The 19,152-nt window shown below is 42.5% G+C and overlaps 1 protein-coding gene and 1 non-coding gene across 6 annotated transcripts in view; one reads left to right on the forward strand and one right to left on the reverse strand.

The window, feature by feature from the left end:
* TBC1D2B (TBC1 domain family member 2B) overlaps positions 1-19,152 on the reverse strand; it is an 87,471-nt gene that overhangs the window by 49,546 nt on the left and 18,773 nt on the right. For 3 of the 5 annotated variants that reach the window (XM_049706858.1, XM_004285275.4, XM_033415692.2), the window contains exons 2-3: positions 17,016-17,169; positions 7,304-7,469 (exon numbers count right to left, since the gene is read on the reverse strand). In XM_049706858.1, coding sequence (XP_049562815.1) covers positions 7,304-7,469; positions 17,016-17,169 — 320 coding nt within the window. Of the gene's footprint in view, positions 1-7,303; positions 7,470-16,702; positions 16,722-17,015; positions 17,170-19,152 lie in introns of those variants that run through there. The other 2 variants (XM_033415690.2, XM_049706857.1) reach the window with 2 other exon arrangements.
* On the forward strand, positions 8,342-8,448 carry LOC117198569 (U6 spliceosomal RNA). The gene has a single exon (XR_004479759.1). It is a non-coding gene; the product is annotated as a U6 spliceosomal RNA (small nuclear RNA).

Consider the following 19,152-nt stretch of genomic DNA (forward strand, 5'->3'; position numbering starts at 1 on the left):
CAGGGAAGCCCAGGAATAATTTTTAAATACTCCAGAGTACTCCGTTTTTAACAAGGCCTGAACTATTGACCAGAGCCTAACCTGGGTATTATCAGAGCCTAACTGACCTGTGGGAAGGGGAATACACAACTCCAGCCCATTCTAGCCATCCTGCCCCACCTAAGGGAGGAATAAAAACACGGAGAAACACTTGCAAAGTTCAAACTCCAGAGGCACAAGCTCACTAAAAGACTGAGCCCTCATCATAGGACTATACAACACTTCCTCACCTCCCACACCTCATCACCATATTACTAAAAGTCTATTTACAGCAGTTACCTTCTACCTAGAACATCATGTTCAGGTACCAACAAAAAATTACAAGGCACACCAAAAGGCAAAAGCCTCCACAGTTTGAAGAGACAAGCAAGCATCAGAACCAGACATGGCAGGGATGTTGGAAGTATCAGGCGGGAAATTTAAAACATCTATGATTAATATGCTCAGGGCCCTGATGGATTAAGTAGACCGCATGCAAGAACAGATGGGCAGTGTAAGCAGAGATGGAAATTCTAAGAAAGAACCAAAAAGAAATGCCAGAGATAAAAAAAACACTGCAAAAATAATGAAGGATGCCTTTGACAGGCTTATTAGTAGACTGGACACAGCTGAGGAAAGTATCTCTGAGCATACAGATATCTCAATAGAATCCTCCAAAACTAAAAGGCAAAGAGAACAAAGACTGGGGGGGGGGCGGGGGGGAAGGAGAGAAAAAAGAACAGAATATCTGAGGACTATGGGACAACCACAAAAGGTGTAACATATGCATAAAGGGAATATCAGAAGTAGAAGAAAGAGAGGGGAAAAGAAGAAATATTTCAAACAATAATGATGGAGTATTTCCCCAAATTAACCTCAGACACCAAACCACAGCTCCAGGAAGCTCAGAGAACACCAAGCAGGATAAATGCCAAAAAGCCCATACCTTGGCATACCATTTTCAAATTACAGAAAATCAAAGATAAAAAATTCTGAAAGAAGTCAGAGGAAAAAAACTACCTTACCTATAGAGGAACAAAGATAATTACATCTGACCTCTCCTCAGAAACCATGCAAATAATAGTAGACTGAAATATGTAAAGTGTTGAGAGAAAAAAAATCCCACCAACTTAGAATTCTGTAAACTGTGAAAAGGAGAATAAAAAAAATAAAGACTTTCTCAGACCAAAAAAAAAAAAATTGAGGGAATCTGTTGCTAGTAGATTTGCCTTGCAAGAAGTATTAAGTTCTTTAGAGAGAAGAAAAATAGTACAGGTCAGAAACTCAGATCTATCATAAAGAAAGGAAGATTACTGAGGAAGGAATAAGTGAAAGTAAAATGAAAACTTTTATTTTTCTTATTCTAATTGATCTAATAGGTAACAGTTTGTTCAAAATAATAGTATCAACAATGTACGCTTATGTATACATGTTACGTATGGTATACTGATGAACATTTTATATATGTGCAAGCTTATATTATGCATGTATTATGTATGCTTATGTATACATGTATATATGTGCTATGTATGCTTTATATATAAGTGAAATGAATAACAGCAATGATATAAGGGTCTAGAGGAGGATACTGGGATTATTTTGTTGTTATAAGGTACTCACACAACCTGTGAAGTGGATAGCGTTATTTCAAAGTGGACTTGGATTAGTTGTAAATGCATATTGGAAACTCTAGGGCAACCACTAAAAAAGTAAAAAAAAAAAAAAAAGTATAACTGATATGCCAAGAAAGGAGAGAAAATGGAATCATATAAAATGCTCAATTAAAACCACAAAAGGCAGTTAAGAGAGTGGAAGACAAAAATAGCAATAAAGAACAAGGACAACAAATAGAAAACAGTAACAAATACAGTATATATTAATCCAACTATATCAATAACCACTTTGAATGTCAATGGTGTAAATGTAGCAATTAAAAGACAGAAATCGTCAGAATGGATCAAAAATCAGCACACGACTATATGTTGTCTACAAGAAACCCACTTTTAAATAAAGACACAAATAGATTAAAGTAAATAGAGAAAAATATATTGTGCTAAATAACACCCATCAAAAGAAAGCAGGAGAGCTATATTAAATTCACATAGAGTAGACGTCAAAGTAAGGGAAGTTGTCAGGGATAAAGAAGGGCATGACATAATGATAAAGCAGTCAATCCTCCAAGAAGACATAACAATTCTTAATGTGTATGTGCCTAACAACAGAGCATCAAACTATGTGAGGCAAAAACTGATAGAACTGAAAGGAGAAATAGATGAATCCACTAACACAGATGGAGACTTCAACACCCCTCTATCCAAAATAGACAAATCCAGCAGGCGAAAAATCAATAAGGACACAGTCAAACGGAACACCATCAATCAACTTCATGTAAATGATATCTATAAACTACTTCATCCGACAAGAGCAGAATATACATTTTCCTCACATGGACCATTCATCAAGACAAACCACATTCCGGGTCATAAAACACACCTTAACAAATTTAAAGAACAGAAATCATACAACATCTGCTTTCAGACCACAGTGGAATTAAACCAGAAATCAGTAACAGAAGTTAATAGGAAAATCCTCAAGTATGCGGAGATTAAACAACACATTTCCAACTAACAGGAGTCAAAGAAGACATCTCAAGAGAAATTTTAAAATATTCTGAACTACATGAAAACATAAATTATCAAAATCTGTAGGATGCGCAAAAGCAGAGCTTAGAGGGAAATTTATAGCATTGAATGCATATAATAGAAAAGAAAAAAGATCTAAAATTAATAATCCAAGTTTCTACCATAGGATACTAGAAAAATAAGAGCAAATTAAATCCAAAGTAAGCAGAAGAAAATAAATAATAAGAAGTAGAGAAGAAATCAATAAAATTGAAAACAGGAAATCAATACAGAAAAAAATGAAACCAGAGACTTATCTGGTGGTCCAGTGCTTGAGAATCTGTCTTGCAACACAGGAGATGCCAATTCGATCCCTGGTCAGGGAACTAAGATCCCACATGCCATGGGGCAACTAAGCCCGTGCACCTCAACTACTGAGCCCACACACCACAACTAAAGAGCCCACGTGCTGCAACTACAGAGCTCACATGCTCTGGAGCCCACAGACCACAACTAGAGAGAAGCCCACGCACCGCAACGAAGAGCCCGTGCACCACAATGAAAGATCCCTAGTGCCGCAACTAAGACACAACGCAGCCAAAAAATAAATTAATGTTAAAAAAAAAAAACATGAAACCAAAGCTGGTTCTTTGAAAAGATCAATCAGTGTGATAAGCCTGTAGCCAGACTAACTAAGGAAAAAAGAAATGACACCAATTACTAATATCGGAGATTAAAGAGGGAAAATCACCACAGATTCCATGGAAATTAAAAGGATATGCAAGAAATACAACGAATAACTCTATGCCCATAAATTTGATAACTTAGATGAAATGGACCATCCCTTGAAAGACACAACCTGCCAAAACTCACACAAGAAGAAATAAAAGATCTGAATAGGCCTATATCTATTTTTAAAATGGAATCAATAATAACCTTCCAAAACAGAAAGTACAGGCCCAAATGGGTTCATTGATGAATTCTACCAAACATTAAAGAAAGAAATTATACTAATTTTTAAAATATTTATTTATTTATTTGGCTGCACCAGGTCCTAGTTGCAGCACATGGGATCTTCATTGCCACATAAGGCACCTTTAGTTGCGGCATGCAGGATCTTTAGTTGTGGCATGCAGGATCTCGTTCCCTGACCAGGGATCGAACCCGGACCCCTGCACTGGGAGCACAGAGTTTTAACCACTGGACCACCAGGGAAGTCCCAGGAAGTTATATTAATTATCTACAATCTCTTTCAGAGGATAGAAGCAGAGAGAATACTTGCTAACTCATTCTATGAGAGCAGCATTCCCCTAATGGCAAACCAAAAAAAGAATAAAAAAGGGAACTACAGACCAATGTCTCTTATGAACACAGATACAAAAATCCTCAACAAAATATTAGCAAATCAAATTCAAAAATGTATAAAAAAACTATACTTCACAACGAAGTGAGATTTATCCAAGGTATGCAAGACTCATTCAACATTCTAAAATCAATTATTGGGGGCTTCCCTGGTGGCACAGTGGTTAAGAGTCCACCTGCCAATGCAGGGGACATGGGTTTGAGCCCTGGTCCGGGAAGATCCTACATGCCGCAGAGCAACTAAGCCCGTGTGCCACAACTACTGAGCCTGTGCTCTAGAGCCCATGAGCCACAACTACTGAGCCCATGCACCGCACCTACTCAAGAGCCTGTGCTCCGCAACAAGAGAAGCCACCACAATGAGAAGCCCGTGCACCGCAACGAAGAGTAGCCCCCGCTCGCCGCAACTAGAGAAAGCCCGTGCTCAGCAATGAAGACCCAACACCGCCAAAAATAATAAATTAATTAAGAAAATAAAAAATAAAATCAATTATTGTAATCCATCACATCACAGACTAGAAAAGGAAAATCACATAATCATATCAACAGATAGAGATAATGCATCTGACAAAATCCAACACCCATTCATGATAAAAACTCTCAGTAAACTAGGAATAGAGGGAACTTTCTCAACTTGATAAAGACTATCTACAAAAAGCCTACAGCTAACATCATACTTAATGGTAAGAAACCTGAAGCATTTCCACTAAGGTCAGGTACAAGGCAACGATGTCCCCTCTCACCACTCCTTTTCAACTCCGTATTGGAAGTCCTTGCTAATGCAATAAGGCAAAGAAATTAAAAAGATTGGGAAGGAAGACATAAAATTGTTCATAGATGACACAACCATCTATGTAGAAAATCTGAAAGAATTAACCAAAAAACTCTTGGAAATAATAAGTGATTACAGCAAGGTTGCACAATATAAGATTAATATACAAAATTCAACTGTTTTCCTATATACCAACAATGAACAAGTAGAATTTGAAATTAAAAACACCATATCATTTACAATAGCACCCAAGAAAGCAAAGTACTTAAGTATAAATCTAAGTATATATATATATATATATATATATATATGATCTGTATGAGGAAAACCACAAAACTCTGATGAATGAAATCAAAGAAGAACAGAATAAATGGAGAGATATTCCACACTCATGAATAGAAAGACAACATTGTCAGTTCGTCCCAATTTTATCTATAGATTCAATGCAACCCCAATCAAAATCCTAGCAAGTTATTTTGTGGTTATTGACAAACTGATTCTAAAGTTTACATGGAGAGGGGAAAGACCCAGGATATCCAACACAATACTGAAGAAGAACAAAGCTGGAAGACTGACACTGCTCTACTTTGAGGCTTACTATAAAGCTATGGTAATCAAGCCAGTGTGGTATTGGCAAAAGAATAGACAAATACCTTAATGGAACATAACAGAGAATCAAGAAATAGAATCACATAAATACAGTCAACTGATCTTTGACAAAAAAGCAAAGACAATACAATGGAGCAAAGATAACCTCTTCAACAAACGGTGCTGGAACAACTAGACATAGACATGCAAAATAAAGAATCTAGACACAAATCTTACACACATCACAAAAATTCACTCAAAATGGATCACAGACATAAATGTAAAACTCAAAATTATAGAACTCCTACAAGTTAGCACAGAAGAAAACCTACACAACCTTGGGTATGGTGAAGGTATTAGATACAATACCAAAGACACAATCTTGAAAGAAATAATTGATAAGCTGGACTTGATTAAAATTTAAAACTTCTGTTCTGTGAAAGGCAATATAAGAGAATTAAACGACAGCCACAGACTGTGAAAATATATTTACAAAAAACACATCTGATAAAGGACTGCTACCCAAAATATACAAAGAACTCTTAAAACTCAATAATAAGAAAACAAACAACCCAGTTAAAAAATGGCCAAAGACCTTAACAGACACTCCACCAAAGAAGATACAGAGGTGGCAAATAAGCACATGAAATATGCATCACATCATATGGCATGATATGACAAAAATCTGACAACACGAAATGCTGGCAAGGATGTGGAGCAACAGGTACTCTCGTTCATCGCTGGTAGAAATGAAGGCAAAGTGGTACATTTCAGAAGACTGGCAGTTTCTTACAAAACTAAACATACTCTTACCATATGATCCAGCAATCGTGTTCCTTGGTATTTACTCAAAGAAGTTGAAAAATTATGTCCACATAAAACCTGCACACAGATATTTATAGCTGCTGTATTCATAGTAGCCAAAAAGTGGAAAGAACCCAAATTTCCCTTAACTGAAGAATGGATAAACAAAATGTGGTATACCCACATAATGGAATCTTATTGCTCAATAAAAAGAAATAGGGACTTCCCTGGTGGCGCAGCGGTTAAGAATCCGCCTGCCAATGCAGGGGACACGGGTTGGAGCCCTGGTCTGGGAAGATCCCACATGCCATGGAGCAACTAAGCCCGTGCGCCACAACTACTGAGCCTGCGCTCTAGAGCCCACGAGCCACAACTACTGAGGCCCGTGTGCCTAGAGCCCAGGCTCCGCAACAAGAGAAGCCAACGCAATGAGAAGCCCACGCACCGCAATGAAGAGGAGCCCCCGCTCGCCACAACTAGAGGAAGCCCGCACGCAGCAACAAAGACCTAACGCAGCTAAAAATAAATAAATTTATAACAACAAAAAAAGAAATGAAGTACTAGTATGTACTAGAACATGGATGAACCTTAAAAACATTATGCTCGGCGAAAGAAGCAAGACACAGAGGATCACATACCATATGGTGTCATTTATATGAAATATCCGAACAGGCGGATCCAGACACAAAAAGTAGATTAGGGGTTACCGAGGGCCGGATAGGAAGAGGTTTGGGGGAGAGGGGGAGGGACTGCCAACGGGTACTGGGGTTTCTTTCTGGGGTAATGAAAATGTTCTCAAATTGATTGTGGTGATGCTCATTCAACTCTGCAGCCTGGGAGACTTGTGACCTTAGACAAGGACTCTTCCTGAGCCAACTGCTCTCTCTGTAAAATGTCAACCATATGACCTACCTCACAGAGTCAAGCAACTAAACCATGAGTGTGAAAGTGTTTCACAGCAACAGGCACATAATAGTCATTCCATACAAGCTAAAAAAATAACAAAACATGCAAAAGTACCTTGTGATAAAGCCTTCACAAATGTCAGGTGGTTTTATAATTTCATATATAAAATTATAACATACATTATCAGAAATAAGCCATTTTCAGTTTCACATGCTGCTTTCCAAAGACTCACTTGAGCTCAGTGCCCCACTGTTTCAAAGAGAAGTTAATGGAATTTGGATGCCCTGGGGCGGGCTGATTTGCAGCTTGCTCTCCCACCAGCTCTCCAGGGGCAGTTTCCACAGCTAGGACATTTCTGGCTTTTTCTGCAGAAGCATTTGGGTGCAGGTTAATTAAATCTGAAAGAAAGGCAAACAAGTGTCAGTTACTCCAAGTTTCCACGGGGAACCTGATATCCTACATAGTACACTGTCTTGATATACTATATAAAAATCTATATAGTATATATTATAGTATATGTTTAATGTGTACTACATGAAAACACAATCTGTAGGCAGCTAGCGTGTTCTGCAACCATTTTCATCTAAAGTAGACCCATGGTCCTCAAAGGAAGGTGGTAGGTACATGCTTCAAACCACCAAGTTAACAGCATCGGCCCAGGGAAAGAAGAAGCTAGGGCTCTTCTCCGCTGTCTTGTAGATCAGTAAACCTGGTATAAAGCTGTGATCATGGTCCACTCACCTATACTGATAAGGCACAATTTCCAGGATAAACTGTTAGGTGAAAAAAGCAAAGTGCAGACCAGATTACATTAATGCCCTTTTCTGTAAGAAAGTGAGGGGAATAGAATATATATATACTTGCTGATCGCAAATAGTGACACTGAAAAAATAAGTTTGCATATAAAGGAAAGCAGTTCAGTAAATTCATAGGCAAATGCACTGATGCTAAAGCATGATCAAATTTCAGAATGTATCTTTAAGATGTAAGTGGTTGAGGGACTTCCCTGGGGGTCCAGTGGTTAAGACTTTGCCTTCCATTGCAGGGGGTGTGTGGGTTCGATCCCTGGTCGGGGAGCTAAGATCCCACATGCCTCGTGGCCCAAAAACCAAAAAACATAAAAAAACAGAAGCAAAACTGCAACAAATTCAATAAAGACTTTAAAAATGGTCCACATCAAAAAAATCTTAAAATAAAATGTAAATGTCTGAAATATTTAAGGTTGCAATCATATGATGCCCAAAATTTGCTTCAAGATAACAACATTTTGGTGCTCGCTTCAGCAGCACATATACTCAAACTAGAACGATACACAAAAGATTAGCATGGCCCCTGCGCAAGGATGACATGCAAATTCATGAAGTGTTCTGTATTTTTAGATTAGGATTGACATATATACACTAATATGTATAAAATGGATAATAAGAACCCGCTGTATAAAAAAATAAATAAAATAAAATTCAAAGAAAAAGATAACATTTTGTTATTTAACAAATAAATAATATTTGCCTCAAATAACATGTTATTTGCTTCCAAATAACAAAATTAAGTATATCAATGAAACAAGATGGGTCATGAAATACTAATTGTTGAAACTACCTAATAAACATTTGGTAATATTATGTTATTCTCTCTTTGCATATGCTTAAAATTTCCCATAAGACCCATAATAAAAACTTACTTTTCTAAAGTTTTGTTAAAATGTATCCAACAATAAATACTTTGTATTCTTCCAAATGATATAATCTCTCAGAGAATATATATGTTTGTAAACAGAATTTAACATTGTTTTACAATAATCAATTTGACCTATACTCCCCTTGAATAAAGCATCCCTACATTGGCAATATCAACCATCACTCCTTCAGTGGAAACAGAATCAGAATGGAACGCTGAACACTGATAACCAAGAAAAAAATTACTTTCTAATCAGATGAGCACACAACCTGAGTTCACTTAGGACAGGTCACTGTGAAGGTCATCGAGCACTCATAGAGAAGGCAGAGCACAGGGAATCCTGGACTCGGGGGCCCTTGAAAATTGATGTTCCAAACGGGAACACCTTATGACGGGCTCACACTTTGTTGGCAGGTCACTAACTTGACCACAGTCAGCATGGCAAGGGCTCCGGGAACACACTGGGAAAAGTATGCTGGCTGTGACATGAAATGACTGCTGTGTATCCATGAGGGGAACTGGTGCCTGCCCAGGAGAGTCAACACCTGGCTCATAGTAGCGTTCTAAGTGGAAAAAGCAAGAGGGTGCGTTGGGAGACAGAAGAACTATAGGCTTGGCAACGGATTATAAGATTAAGTCAAGAAGGCCAGAAGTTACAAACCACCACTGGTTCCTGATCCTTGGTTCAAGTTACCACTGTGTTTGAAGCACTAGGTGCTCGGGGTACAAAAAAAAAAAAAATGAGAGAGTTCTTGCCCTAAAGGAGAACACATCTAGGAGAAAGATATAAAATAATCAAATGTTAAGCTCCAAGTCACCACCGAATGCATCAAGTCCCTGGTATCCAGACTTTCCTCTGAGCCTTTGGGTCCAGGAGATGCCTTGGGGATTTTCAGAGGGAGAGAAGGAAGGGGTCCCACTCTCAGCTTCAACCACAATGGTTCCTCTTTTCACTCTTTTATATCCTGGAGTTCCTCTTGAGATTTCATTTGGAAAAAAAGAGTTCCAATAAACAAACAAAAAACAAGTTCAAACACCACTAACTGGGTCCAGTTTCCTCTACCTACTTTATTTGTCAGGACACAGAAGCCCTGAGCTGGGGCTAGAAGGCAGTCACCTGCTCCTGCAGTGACAACAGCCTTATGGCGGGTGCAGTGACTGTACTGGGTAGAGGCAGGCATCCGACATCTGTGAGTGTGTGTCGGTCATTGGGCACACAGGTGCACCACCTCTATTTCAGACAAAGGTAAAACCGATACCCAGGCTTCCCGGAGGCTGGTCTTTCGCAGACCCCTCACAGGCAAAGCATTACAACTCTACACCAAACCAGGAAATAAACACAGTGCACTGCACCTGTTTCTGTTTCGAGCAGAGTCCAGCCCCTTCTTCCTGTGTGGGTTGGCAGCAAGGTGAGGAGCGGCCCCTCTGCGGGTGAGACTGTCAAGCTCTCTCGCATAGCCAAGCACCTGTTACCAGGACGCCCAGGCCTGCCAGCAGCCCTGGACCCACACTGGAAATGGTTCCTGAGGAACTCAGGCACTGGGGGTGGGGTGCAGAAAAGGGACCGGAGGCCAGGGAGGATGTTGGCAAAACAAACCGTTTCTAAAAGTCATCGTTTGACGTGAAAAAGAAGCCATTTCCCAGTTTTAGCTGGATTGTTTTGTCTGGTTTTTGGTTGTTAAAAGACCACATGAGATTTCCTTAATTAAAAGCGGAGCTGCTGGCTTCCCCTCAATACATGTCCTAACATTAGCATTCAGGGAACCGCCTCAAGAAGGACACAAACTAGGACAGGGCAGTATTTCCTTGAAATCCTTAAGAGGATGGACTGGATTCACGAACATGTGCTTTATCTTGCAGCTGCAGTGGGGAGAGGGTCTGTGCTTGAAGAGTTTTGGTGTTCAGACCTTCTCTGTTATTTCTGAACACTTCCCAATGCCTAAATGACACCTCTGAGAGACTTTTAGACCACAGATTTCCTGGGTTCTGATTCCAGCACAGCCTCTATCATTCTGGTGTGGCCATTCCCAGATCTCCAGGAGTCCTTCCCGCTGAACGCATTCTAACACCAGGGGCCCTGTGGGGCCCACAGAGGGAGGCTCCTGCTCACATCTGGACACTCCGTGAGTCTGCCCTCCTCTCCGGCTCCTAGCTCCACCACGAGCAACCTCGCAGAGGGCAGAACAGAGTGCCCAAGAGGCAGCATCCTCCAAGAAAGGAGGGAAAAGCACTGGGAAAAGGCCATTGCCATGTGTGTCAAAGATACCGCAAAAGAGAGCCTGCAAGTCCCCACTGGGAGCCGGTGGAGGACACTGAGAGCAGGGTTAACCTGAAAAAGCTTTTTTTCCCTTTTTATCAAAGTGAGTTTAACCCAGATTGTGAAGGCGTGGTCAGGAGCGGTATAGTTATCTTCCAAGTAAGGGCACAGTGTGCATCTAACCCCAAAAGGAAGAGGCAGCAAGCCACCGGGTCTGAGCGTCCCCCGTGGGCCAGTCCACGTGTCTGGCTAATTACGCATCTGTCTGCTCGCTCCCATGCCTCACCAAGGACGTAAATCTTGTGAGAACTGGACCCCAGCCTGATCTGCTAACAGCTGCATACCCAACAGCAGCCACAGAGGAGGGACTCAATAAATGCTGGTAAAATGGTTGAAGGAATGAATAAACGACTGCCGTGGTGCAGCAGGGAGGGCCTTCTGGAGGCTGAGGAAATCACGCAGGAGGCAGCAGGCCCATGTCGTTCTCTAAGAAACCACGCCCATCATCCCTCCTGGCTGCCCCTCTCCTGCCACCTTGCCTCTGACAGACCCCCTGCATTAGGGGTGGGGAGCACACCTGACTCCAGGGCTTCCCTCTCTTCCCCTCTCCCACCGCCCTGCACTCCTGCAGCGGCTCAGCACCCCAGCACACCGCCCAACCCCGCCCCCCGTTCACTGCGCCACGTCGCACCCAGAGCCAGGCCCAGCCTGCCTCCACAGGCACCACACTCCAGCCCACCACGGACCGTCTCGTCCGGACCTTCTTCAGGAGGCTCCCCCAGGCTCCCCCAGAATCTGACCCTGCTCATCGTCTCCCTCCCTTTCACAGCCTGACGTTAGGAATCACAGAACCTTCCATCCAGAAGGAATCAGAGAGAGCATCTTGCTCCCAGAGAGGGAAACAGTGTGTGCCCTTCATTCCATCAGCTTTCTGCACTAGATCAGGCTGCCTCTCAGCTACAAGGCTGATAATCACCGTGACTTACACTTTAAAACAACACATGGCATTTTGTAGTATTCTACAAACAGGATAACATAAAAGCACAGCTTCTTTGATGACTTTAGGGAACTGTGACATGAAATGATTCCATGGAATTCCTGTGGCTTTGCTAATGTGGGGTCTGCGTCCCACCCTACGGTTTCCCTCCCACCAGTTCCAGCACTTGCACAGAGAGCGCGGCTCAAACTGGGGGAGGACTGGAACAAGCAGCCACTTCCCTTCCCCTCCCCCTGCTCCCACACAAGCCGAGAGGGTGGCAGTTACTCTCGAGGCTGCTTCACAGAAGGAAAGGTGTGGTCATCCCTCAAACCATCTTCACTGTACCATTTTCCCCCTGTGATGGTGAGGGCTTTTGTATTCCTGAACTCTCAGGAAGTCTTAAAAAAACAAAGTCTTGTTATCCCTGACTTGTTTGCCTATTAGTTTACATGGGAAATGAAGTAAACAGAACGTGCTGGACACACAGCTTGTAATGAGGCTGTTAGCTCGCTACAAGCCTCCTTTGAATTCTGGCTGCCTCATTCCCAACAGCTATGAAGGTCTGCAGACTCTTGATTTTATCTTTGCAAATTACTCCTTTGTGTTGAAACTAAGTCTTTATCTATCCAAACACGGAAGACAAGCAGAGTGGTGTCTGAGGCGTGGCATACTTTCAGAGGCCAGGCTGCAGATGGAAGGCAGACAGATCAGATAAAATAAAGTCATCTCACTTTCTAACACTTGATTGACTAATAGGAGGCTGCAAATTTCAGTCACACAGATGAACAGATTCTTACTCTAGAAACATGAACTCTTGAAAACAAATTTAATGTAGGTAATTACGTGACACTGCCAGCTGCCTATCTGATACCCATTCTAGCTCTTCCTTACAGACCTGGTTTTGATGGTGGCCACACGCTCAGCTAAAACACTGGCCTCCTCAAACTCCATTCCAGAGTCTCCATGACACAGTTCTAGTTAATAAGGCATAAAGCAAGAGTTTCTGGGAAAGCTTTCTCCTTTTTAATATAGGTGCCACTCCCGAAGGCAGCTAGCATGAGGAGGGAAGCTAATACTCTAAGGCTGGAGAACAGAATGGGTCCCTCAACGGCACTGGGGAGAAGGTTTGCCAGCTATGGACTGCCATCATGGGACAAATAAATCTCTATTTGTAAGTCCCTATTAGGTTTCCTGTTAATTGCGGCTGAACATAATCCTAACCGATTCAAAATGGTAATCTCATATATGTAGGTATACGTGTGTAGATATAATACACTTGACACTTTACACTTAACAATGCAGTTTCCCATCTGATCCTCAAAACAGAAATACTGCCGGGATGGGGACGGGTGGGGGACAAGGTTGTTGTTAGTATTCCTTCCAATCCCATCCAGCCAACTTCCTGGGCCTGGGAACGGCACCCTCTGCCTTCCCGCTCCCTCAAAGCTAATCCCACCTTTTAATCCACCAGTTCTCCCACCATACAATCTCCTGACTCTGCCCACTTTTTTCCATCTTCTCTGCTGCAACCCTACTCAAGGATACTAGGATTTCTAGGCTCAACCAGCCTTCTAACTGGTCTCCCTTCCTCTTGTCTTGCCAAGGAATCCATTCTCTCCCACTCGGCCATGGTTAATCATCTCAAATGCATAAGCCCTTCCAGGTCTGGTCCCTGATCATCCATCCAAATTTCTCTTTGTCACTCCTGTCCACACTCTCTACCTTCAAGTCACGCCCTGGTCTCTAGGGTCTCCAGGCCTTTCCTTTCCCTGCTTCACAAGGCCAGCTCTTCAGGACTCAGTTCAGCCCTCTCCTAGTCCAGGAAGCCTTCTCAGACACCACCAACACCCTATCCTCCAACACCCACACGCAGGTAAGCTTCCTGTGCTCACCTCTGGCCCTGTGCTTACCAGACTGCATTGTGCAGGCCTCTTTACCTGTCTGGGTCCCTCACTAGACCACACACTCCTTGAGAACATGACCCATGACTTATTTGTCTTTACATCCCAGGCACTGGAACAAATGCCTAGAATACAAGAATGCCTGGAGTGAAAGACTGAATGAACAATGTCCATTTTACGGATAAAGAAACTGAGGCTCAAAAAGAGAGGTATGCTCAAGACATCACAGCAAGGATCAGCAAACTTCTTCTTAAAGGCCCAGACAGTAGTAGATATTTTAGACTGGTGAGCCAAATGGTCTCTGTGACAACAATTCAACTCTACCACTGGTGTGCAAAAGCGGCCACAGACAATGTGCAAATAAATGAGCGGTGCTTTATTCTGATAAAACTTCATTTCCACAGGCTGCAGTTTGCTACCCTTTACTAGAGAGAAAATGACTCACTCAGAGTCTGACAAATAGTAAATATCAGAGCCAAGACTCAAACCCAGGATCACAGGGATCCTTCCACCAGAGAGAGCTGCCTTCCAAGATACAACTGCCTGTCAAACGTTAATTCCCTGTATCTTTCCCCATGTTGAATTTCGGTGCTAGGAGGGTACTGATGGGTGACACCCATTAGACAACAAATGAAAATGTTACCAAAAACTGGGTAACAAGGAGAGGACAGTAGGAAAAGTTTTATTTTTTAATGTAAATCAGAGTAATAAAAACATTTGTCTTCAATCCTAGCTAGAGTTAGCATGATTTAGGATAAGCAGAGCAGATAATTACAAGCATGGCTTCAGAAACACGACAGAGCACCACCACATACCTTAACTCATTTTACCTTTTAACCAATTTTTATCTAAAATGATGATAAAAAAGGAGGGTGACGAAAATCTAGCCTTTTCTTCTTGTCTTCCCCCTTTAGACTTTCTGACTTCCTGAATAATTATAGTCTTGCAAATTGCCTGGTCATCCAAAGTTTCATCATTTGTTCTTAAAAGCTATATAAAAATCGGCAGAAGTTCAAAATTACAGTCGGTTCTGCACATAAAATCTTCAAGATGACTTTGAACTTTTGTTCAAGATGACTTCAAGTAACTTTTGTTCACTATAATTGGTCAAGAAAATAGCAATTTTAAGAGCATTTAAGAGCATTCCACTGCTCTTAGGAGAGTCCAAAACCCCAAACCCAGAGGTCCAGGCCCCTCCCACCCTGGCCCTGGGTGTGCCTCCAGGCTCAGCTCACTGCTGGCACCCTCTGGCCACACCCTCCTTCCAGCTCCTGGAGGGCATTGCACTCCTCTCACCTGGCCTGACTCCGGGTCATCCTCAGATCTCAGAGAGTGAACCCACCCACCCCAAAGCTGTGCTCAACCCATTCATGGGGCTTGGTACCCTGTACCTTCCCTCTCATGTGATCTCACTTTTTCTTCACTCTGCTTGACTAGAAACTCTGTGAGGGGGGAGATCCAAGCCCATCGTGGGCATCTACTTGCTGAATGGATGAGTAAACACCAGAGGGTGCCAACTCCAAATTCCCAGGCTAGAGTCCCAAAACCAAATGCAGAGAACCAAATGCGGGCTGCAGGTGTTTTTGCCGGCTCCCTAGCCTCAGCACTTTGGCTTAAAAGAAGGAAGGATGCGTGTTATAAAGAGACCACAGGGTTTCATTCCTTTGGTCCTCCTCTCGGTCTAATGCCTGAGTCTCCCTTAGAGAGAAGTGCTTGGTGACCTCAGAAAGAAGGAACAGAGGCAAAGTTGAGTATCGTCTGTGCCAAAGGCACTAGCTACCACCATGAACACTGCTGGTTTCCCTGCAGGGTTTCCAATCGTTCCAAGTGACTGATACTGAGTTATAGAGCTTCTTTTGATCAAAAGCACTATAATAGTGTTTTTTTAAATAACTAAGTCATCAATGAGCAGAAGTACAAACTAAACATAGTGAGGGTTTTGGCATCCTCTCAGCCAAACTGGAGGCATCCTCTCAGCTCCTGCTATCATTCGTGTTAAGACATCCATGAAAATGACCTTAGAACTCTCATAGCACAGCATAGGAAGAGGAGTGAAGTACACATAGTAATTTCTCACTGACCAGAGGGTTAACCTGCTGATTGGTAAAAACAAGGCTGGCAGGAAAACAGGGATTTGGAGGAAAAAAATAATTTAAGAAGTCCAAGAAGGCGTTTGTTTCCAAAACAAGTTGGCTGCACATGTGCCAATGCCACCGTTCATTTACAGGGAGCTTGACTGTAGCCTGTGTTCTCCTGAGGAAAGGTCCCACAGGTGTTACAAAGCTTGGACCACACGTCTTTACAGGCATGAGAACCAGCCCATGCTGGCTAAATTCCAATATGCACTCCTTCAGTCCTTAAGAAATGCTGGTGTGATGGCCTGGCCTTTTCATGCCTTACTTCAAGGCCCAGGGGTCAGGTTTTTCTGGGCCTGCTCCTCTCCCTGTGTGAAGAGAGGGACCACAAATACAGACCCACCTCAGTAGTCCCTGCAGGTGCCGGGTCGGGGGTGGTCTGTGTATAACCATAGTCCTGTTCTTTCAGTTAACAAGGCTCAGCACCACCAGACAGTCATGAGGAGATCACAGGGTTCTAATTTTTGATATTCAAGGATAAAACCACATCATCTCCACACTGCAATCAGCCAGGGATCAGCATGAGTTATGGAAACACCACAGATCCAGGATAAAATGGAATTAGTGTCTGATAGTTAAAATCTTCCCAAGAAGCATCACTGAATCACATTGAGTGCTTTGAGAACATCTTGCCAGTGTGCACAAGTATCTGTGCACAGGGCTGTGGGTTTGGGTGCTTCACCTTCAGACAGGGTAGAGAGCGGGCTGGCGCTGGAGTCAGACTGGACTTCAGCACAACTCACGACCCACTGCTCTCAGCCGTACCATCTCTTTAGGATGCTTAGCACCAGCCTTGCCTTACTCCTGAGGTTGTCATTGGGCTTGAATACAATCCTGTACATGGAAACAGAAGCCCTCAATAACTATAGGATGCAGCCCATTTATAAGGGATCATCACCATTATTTTCATTCTCAATTCCTCTGCTAAGCTGACTTGCTACGTCAAACGGCGATACACAAAGCACTGACACAGGTGCCCTCCCTTTCTGACCTACCTGTGTTATCTCTGGCCACAAGACCCTTAGAAAAATCCCCTGGAGTCGGGGAGGTCCTGCTGTCCCACTTTACCATGTCGAGACTGTTGCAATATTCCCATCTCTTCTGCTGAAGCTCTTGTAACCAGTAAGTCATGAGTTGACGATTAGGGGCCTAAAAAGAAGGAAGGGGAAAAAGTGTTATGGCCACCAATAACATAGAGAGCTTAAAAAAATAATTATGTTTTGTGAGGACAGACTGGACACCTTGCCACATGAAAGGGAGAAGTAAGAAGAACAGGTCAAAGAAATTTCAATTTCAAGATTAGTAACTTTTGGGGCTTCCCTGGTGCACAGCGGTTGAGAATCTGCCCGCCGATGCAGGGGACACGGGTTCGAGCCCCGGTCCGGGAAGATCCCACATGCCGCGAAGCAACTAGGCCCGTGAGCCACAACTACTGAGCCTGCGCGTCTGGAGCCTGTGCTCCGCAACAAGAGAGGCCGCGATAGTGACAGGCCTGCACACCGCGATGAAGAGTGGCCCCCGCTTGCCACAACTAGAGAAAGCCCTCGCACAGAAACGAAGGCCCAACACAGCAAAAATAAATTAATTAATTAATAAACTCCTACCCCCAACATCTTCTTAAAAAAAAAAAAAAAGATTAGTAACTTCTGTTCACTACAATTGGTCAAGAAAATAGCAATTTTAAAATAAAGAATTTAACCCTAATAATAAGAAATCTTTTTAAATTCTAAAATTACAGAATGATACAATATAACATTTTCCTCAAAAGGTTTAGGAAGGCTTGATATCCCCAGTGCCCTTTCACTCTGAGCACCTATAAATTAAGAAGTCAAATCTCACATGGGTATGGATAACATCCCTGCCAAATCAAATCAAATAATGGTATTTAGATCCTGTCAGCAACTGGGAGAGTGAGCAAAGAAAACTGCAGATTAAAAACTAGAGAGGACATCTATTACAATGGCTAAAATTTTTTAAAATTGATAATACCAAAGGCTGGAAAGGATCCAGAGCAACTGGAACTTTCATTCATTGCTGGCGGGAATGTAAAACGGTGCAGCTCTTTGGAAAACAGTTTGGCAGCTCCTTATAAACATACACTTACCAAGTGACCCAGCAACTCCACTCCTAGGTATTCAATGAAGAGGAATAAAAATATACATTCACACAAAAACCTGCATGCAAGTGTTCAGAGGCTTTATTCATAATCGCCAAAAAGTGAAAAGAAGCCAAATGTCCTTCATCTGGCGAACGGATAAACTGTGGCACATCCGTACCATGAAATACTGTTCAGCAATAAAAAGGAGCAAACGACTGATTCACACAACATGTGTGAAAGAAGCCCGTCCCAAAAGGCTACATACTGCACAATACCATTTATGTGACATTCTTAAAAAGGCAAAATTATAGGGACAGAAGACAAATCTGTGGTTTCCAGGGCTTGGGTGAAGGGAGTGACTGACTACAAAGGGGCAGCACAGTGGATTTTTGGGTAATCAGCCTATTCTGCACCATGACTGTGGGGGTAGATACATGATTCTACGTATCTGTCCAAACTCAAAGAACTATATACCACAAAGAGTGAATTTCACTATAAACATTAAAAAAAAAAATCAACCAAGATACAGAGGGAACCCAAAACAATGAACCTAGCTATAAACAAACAAACTAGATGGCAGGTGTGGGTCACAGGTCTCCAGGCTGCCCCCAAAAAGGAGTCCCAAGGAGAAGGATGCCACGGCATGATTATGGGAACCAGTGGATGTAAGGTGTACAGACATCAGACACAGTGGTTTCAGCACCTATAAATTCTACCCCAGGGTCAGAGGCAATCTGGAAAACTGCTTCGTAGGCCCGACAGCAAGTGACGATCCAGAGACCAAACCTCTACTGTCCACAAGCAACGTGCTCTTGCTACAACCTGGAGTCTTTTTAGTGACACTTGCAGGCACAGCCCTGGTAAGGAAAACCATTCACTACATGATCCCTGGGTATCTTACAGAAAAGCCCTCCAACTATCAGCCAAGCCATCATTTCATCCATACATTCAACCAACACTTACTATTAATATTTATCTACCAGGAACCTGGAATCGGGGCTTGTGAGAAAGATAGGCAAAATAAATCAGTAGTT

The sequence above is a fragment of the Orcinus orca genome, chromosome 2 (genome assembly GCF_937001465.1).
Source record: "Orcinus orca chromosome 2, mOrcOrc1.1, whole genome shotgun sequence".
Lineage (NCBI taxonomy): Eukaryota > Metazoa > Chordata > Mammalia > Artiodactyla > Delphinidae > Orcinus > Orcinus orca.